Consider the following 4,573-nt stretch of genomic DNA (forward strand, 5'->3'; position numbering starts at 1 on the left):
TTTTTAATGCCCACATTATAAGTTTTGGAGTGCCCAGAAGTAGGGGTGGCTACCGGTACAAAACCAGTCCCCCCCCCCCCCCAAACTGGACCTGATGAAAGGACCGAATCTTGGACTGATTTGAAAAAGAGCAGATTATATCGGCAGACTCAAACTTAGTCTCAATATGACCACCTTTCGGTCTGCCCTGGAATTTTCAGTCCCCATATACAGGCTTGTCATTGACGTCATACTATTTATAATTTGAATCCTCCCATGACCATGCAAGGACGTTATATGAGATCCTTGGACCATGTTGGTGGGTAATTGAATTAAGTGTGGTTTACAGATGTACGCTGTAATCCAACATGGCGCAGGTGACGTCAAATGAAAAGCTTGTATAGACACATGTCAAAGAAGACAACATGTCTACTACTACTACTAGTATTGCGGCCACTTCCACCAAGAGTTGAGGACGCAAGTTTTCACATACAAGCAGTACATGCTATTGCATCCGACTCATGATTTCTTGTGATTGTCATAATGTATGCTAGATTGCCCAAGAGAAAGACTTTCGTCCTTCAAAATATGACCTATATCATGATTGGTTGTTGATCAATTGATTGATCTACCTAGAACTTGTATAATGTTTGCTGCATGTGAATGTGAATTTTGTGAAGCATTTTGACTTGAGTAGGTATAGTATTAACATAACGAATTTAAGATGTCATGTTTGTCAAACTTTAATGAATGATTTTTCTTTTTGTTCCAGTAAAAGAGACAAAAGAAGGAAATGTAACAGTGGTATGTACTTTGACTTCAATTACTTTCACAGTGGTTTTATTTTGCAATACGAGGGAAAAGGAGATTTTAGTAAGGTAAATAAGCAGCTCAAACAATTCTGTAGAAGTCTTGCAAGGGAGCTCAAACAATTCTGTAGAAGTCTTCATGAGTGAATGAACACCTAAGATTGATTATCATGAGTGAATGAACACCTAAGATTGACTATGTACAAAATTACTTAAAAAGAACAGTCTCTATGGATTTCGGCTATATAAGATACATATACTTAAAATCTTTGTTTCAGTAGCAGTGCAGTAAAATTATAGATTTGATATTGATCCTTTTGTCATTTGTTTATCTGTGTTGAGTACACTTACGTGCAGTTCTATTATTTTCAGATAGAGGGAGTACTAACAGAAACAGATGGGAAAATTGAAGAGGTAGACAACCCCCATGGGGCATGTCCTATCTGCTCACGTAACCTCACGTTCACCTGGAAGGTAAGGAGATAAATTTTGTGAGAGCCGAATTTTCTGCTACTACTACAGGTAAACATATGTTGATGAATGAATGAATGAATGAATGAATATGCTATTGTTTATGCAGTGATGGTTTCCCCATTGTTATGTGCTTTTTTGAGACAACTACTGTAGTATTCGATATGACACACCCACCCCTAACTTTTTAGTCTTAATCTAGCATTTTAGTCTTAATGTTCAACATTCTCCATAATATGGGCCAAATATACTACCCAATATTGTATTAAATAAACAGCAGAAGTTCTCCCCTTGCCTCAGGATGAGTTATTGATGGGTTATCTAACAATGCTCTTGTACTGTGCCATTCATTGTTGCAGGATGTCCATATCCTGTCCCAGTTCATGCGGCCTGATGGCCAGGTGATGCCTCAGCAGGTGACAGGTGTTTGTAACACACAACACAAAAAGCTGTTCATGGCTATAGAAGAGGCCAAACAGGCAGGTGGGTGGGATGACTTCCTATTTGCAGTGCATATTGCATATTTCACATGTGTGTGTTAAGTTATTTTCTATTTCACTTTCACCTTTTTCATCTTAGTCACCACATGGTATTTTTACTATTGCTTGTTGGGAATGTAACATTCAAGCAAAGATTAATTTATTTTTTTTCTATTTGCTGTTCTTAATTGTTTAGAAGACTTTATATATCTCTATATCTCTTGTCTGTACAGGACTATTTCCAGACCACAAACCCAGAATGGGAGATGTCACAGCTGTAAAAGCATCGGAGGTTCCACTGAACAGGTTTAACGACTACTGTCCCCCTGATTGGGTTGTGATGAAAACGATGACGAACGTCCCACATCCACAGATCCCGTACAGGAAGCTGCGGAGGTACACCAAGATTAACCCCAAAATCGTCAGGACCGCAGCAAGGAAGAGACCCTGAGAAAAAATACTACATGATGTAGAAGTTATACAGTGTCACTGAAAGAACATAGTGGAAATCGTTACATCAGAATAATGTATCTTAACTTTATGTCAGAGCTTTGTTGTACAGTACACCATACCTTGTATGGCCAAGTCAGCAAGTGCAAAATAACTTCTGCAACTCTTGACTTTTCAAAAGACATTATCCAGTTAAGTCTTAAGTTAGTCTTCTGGCTGAAAGGAAGAAGTGTAGAACTGTAAGATGACCGGAAAGGATAGTCGAACACTATGAAAAGCAAGTGGAGTAGTGTTTAGCATACTGGCACTGGCATGTAGTGACCATCCCGACCTTTGTAAAAGTCTTCTTGCTGAAAGCATGAATATCTGTTCTTTACTTGATGCTTATAGAATCTTAGACTTTTGCATTGAATAAAAACCACCACAGGAAAAAAATCTTTGTCTTGTTTATTGCATTCTTGGAAAACCAACTGCTTACTAGTAAAATTCCCTTTAAATGAGAGGAGTCAAAAATGATCCATGGTTGTACATAATTGTATAGAAATTTGGCATAAGACATTTTCTTTAGCCAGATTAAATATTGCGTGCAGTTTAAAATCTCATACAACTGCATTTATGCATATTTCTGTGCCATTTTGTTACACATTGTATTTGTAAAGATAACATCTTGATTTATAAAATATATGTGTTTATGGCACACACTAATAATTCAATTTTGATACAACCAAAATCTATAGATTAGTATAATTCATAGCCTATTCTACAGGACATGGCACTTATTTCTTTGGTATCTAGAAATGACTGAAATATGTAGATGTCAGTAACAACAAACAATGACCCATATGATACATCTACCCATGACAAATTGCACAACTGTATGTGCTATGATGATTGCAAATTACAAGCACAAGGCTGTTGATTCGTAAATTACACCCTCAAAATGTATCATCTCCAAAGTAGATGCACCAAATTATGTGCTCCTCTAATCAGGTGTAATGCTCAGGATTTCATAATTAACTTCCATATCTTATCAACAAAGCAATAAACATTACAGATACTTCAATTATACTAGTATTGATAGATACATGTAGATCATGAGTTTCCACAACATGTCCTGTAACATGTAAGACAGCAAATGTGGAGATTGGGCAGTATGACCAGTCCCTGTTATCCATAAAATAATGTCACAATAACATAGAAACAACTTCTCCGGGAAGTGATTTTCATCTTTGGCATGTCAATGCTTCAAAGAAATGAGTAGCCTGTAATTAAGTACCACCTGTAAGTATACTGTCTACAGAATATAGACCGAATTTGATGACTAAAATAGCTAAATCTACAGATGGAAAGGCACACTGAATATTGTGTAGAGCAGCTTCAGCTTGAGCCACACAAAACAGTTTGTCAGTATATTAGCCCTTTCTCCCATTACCCTTTCTCACATGAGTACAATATTCATACCCTGCCGCTCCTTGTCGAGCATCAGATTTGTATTAGTGGTGATGGGGTTAGGCAGCAGGGAGAAGATTGAATAAAAGAGGTGAGACTACAACAGTAAAACCTACTCAGTATGCCATTACCTGATAGTAACATTATATACAAAAGTGACCAGAAAAGTCAAATGTCATGGCAACATAACATTGCTAATTGTTCTCATAACACAACCTTCCTTTCTCATCAAACAGTTAAGACACAACATGGAAATTTGTAAGACTACACTTAAACTGCATATTACAACATTTCAGTAAATATGAGCTGTTTACATCATCTTAAATAATAAAAGCCTGTATCATGTCTCCCATCTTTGAACCATGTAGTTTGTGCCGTCCTGTTTGAAGCCAACCTGCTGGTAGAAGGGAAGTTTTTGGTCGGTGCACTCCAAGGAAATCTTGTAGCAACCAAGATGTTTACTCAGCATTATCAACACCACTGTCAGGCTGGAACAGTCAAAGACAAAAGGGTTCCATTGAAAATCTGTACAGCAACTCAATACTGTAATAATGTACAATGAGGTATGCTAGTACTACACTCTCAGATGCCTCAGTCAAGAGCTAATAGTGGTGACAAAACTTACATTTTCCCAAGTTGCTTTCCTCTATATGTATCATCCACCACAACATCTTCTACCCTGGCTCTCTGGAACACAAAAATATGGGGTCAATTTAGCCACCATTCTGTTTAGTAACCTAGTAAACCTGTAATATAAAAATGAGCACTAGACAATAACTATCTGGATATATACTTTTAGCTTCATACATGTAGATGTACATGTACAGTATTACTGTAGGAGGCTGATTTTCAGCATCTGGCCAAAGGCATCCTGAACCTTGCACAATCAGTTGAATCATGCTCTTATAGATATACTCCTAGGTCTATGTTAGCCTG

General features: G+C 37.3%; 2 protein-coding genes across 3 annotated transcripts in view; one reads left to right on the plus strand and one right to left on the minus strand.

Moving 5' to 3' along the window:
* Nucleotides 1–729: 729 nt before the first annotated feature.
* LOC118428854 (39S ribosomal protein S18a, mitochondrial-like) lies at nt 730–2,615 on the plus strand. Its single transcript, XM_035839097.1, has 4 exons — nt 730–783; nt 1,161–1,262; nt 1,619–1,742; nt 1,972–2,615. The coding sequence occupies exons 1-4, from the start codon at nt 730–732 to the stop codon at nt 2,187–2,189; spliced, it is 498 nt and encodes a 165-aa protein (XP_035694990.1). The 3' UTR covers nt 2,190–2,615.
* A 3-nt stretch (nt 2,616–2,618) lies between these two features.
* LOC118415880 (probable glucosamine 6-phosphate N-acetyltransferase) overlaps nt 2,619–4,573 on the minus strand; it is a 5,574-nt gene continuing 3,619 nt past the window's right edge. For both annotated transcript variants that reach the window (XM_035820796.1, XM_035820787.1), the window contains exons 5-6: nt 4,263–4,324; nt 2,619–4,125 (exon numbers count right to left, since the gene is read on the minus strand). In XM_035820796.1, coding sequence (XP_035676689.1) covers nt 3,978–4,125; nt 4,263–4,324 — 210 coding nt within the window. In that variant the 3' untranslated portion in view covers nt 2,619–3,977. The remainder of the gene's footprint in view (nt 4,126–4,262; nt 4,325–4,573) is intronic.

The sequence above is a fragment of the Branchiostoma floridae genome, chromosome 1, assembly GCF_000003815.2.
Source record: "Branchiostoma floridae strain S238N-H82 chromosome 1, Bfl_VNyyK, whole genome shotgun sequence".
Classification (NCBI taxonomy): domain Eukaryota; kingdom Metazoa; phylum Chordata; class Leptocardii; order Amphioxiformes; family Branchiostomatidae; genus Branchiostoma; species Branchiostoma floridae.

Bases quoted from the DNA above. Each gene is read 5' to 3' on its own strand.
- LOC118428854 (XM_035839097.1), top strand. From the start codon at position 730: ATGATTTTTCTTTTTGTTCCAGTAAAAGAGACAAAAGAAGGAAATGTA. The intron at 1,263-1,618 runs GTAAGGAGATAA...TCATTGTTGCAG, and splicing joins ACCTCACGTTCACCTGGAAG to GATGTCCATATCCTGTCCCA. The intron at 1,743-1,971 runs GTGGGTGGGATG...TTGTCTGTACAG, and splicing joins AGAAGAGGCCAAACAGGCAG to GACTATTTCCAGACCACAAA.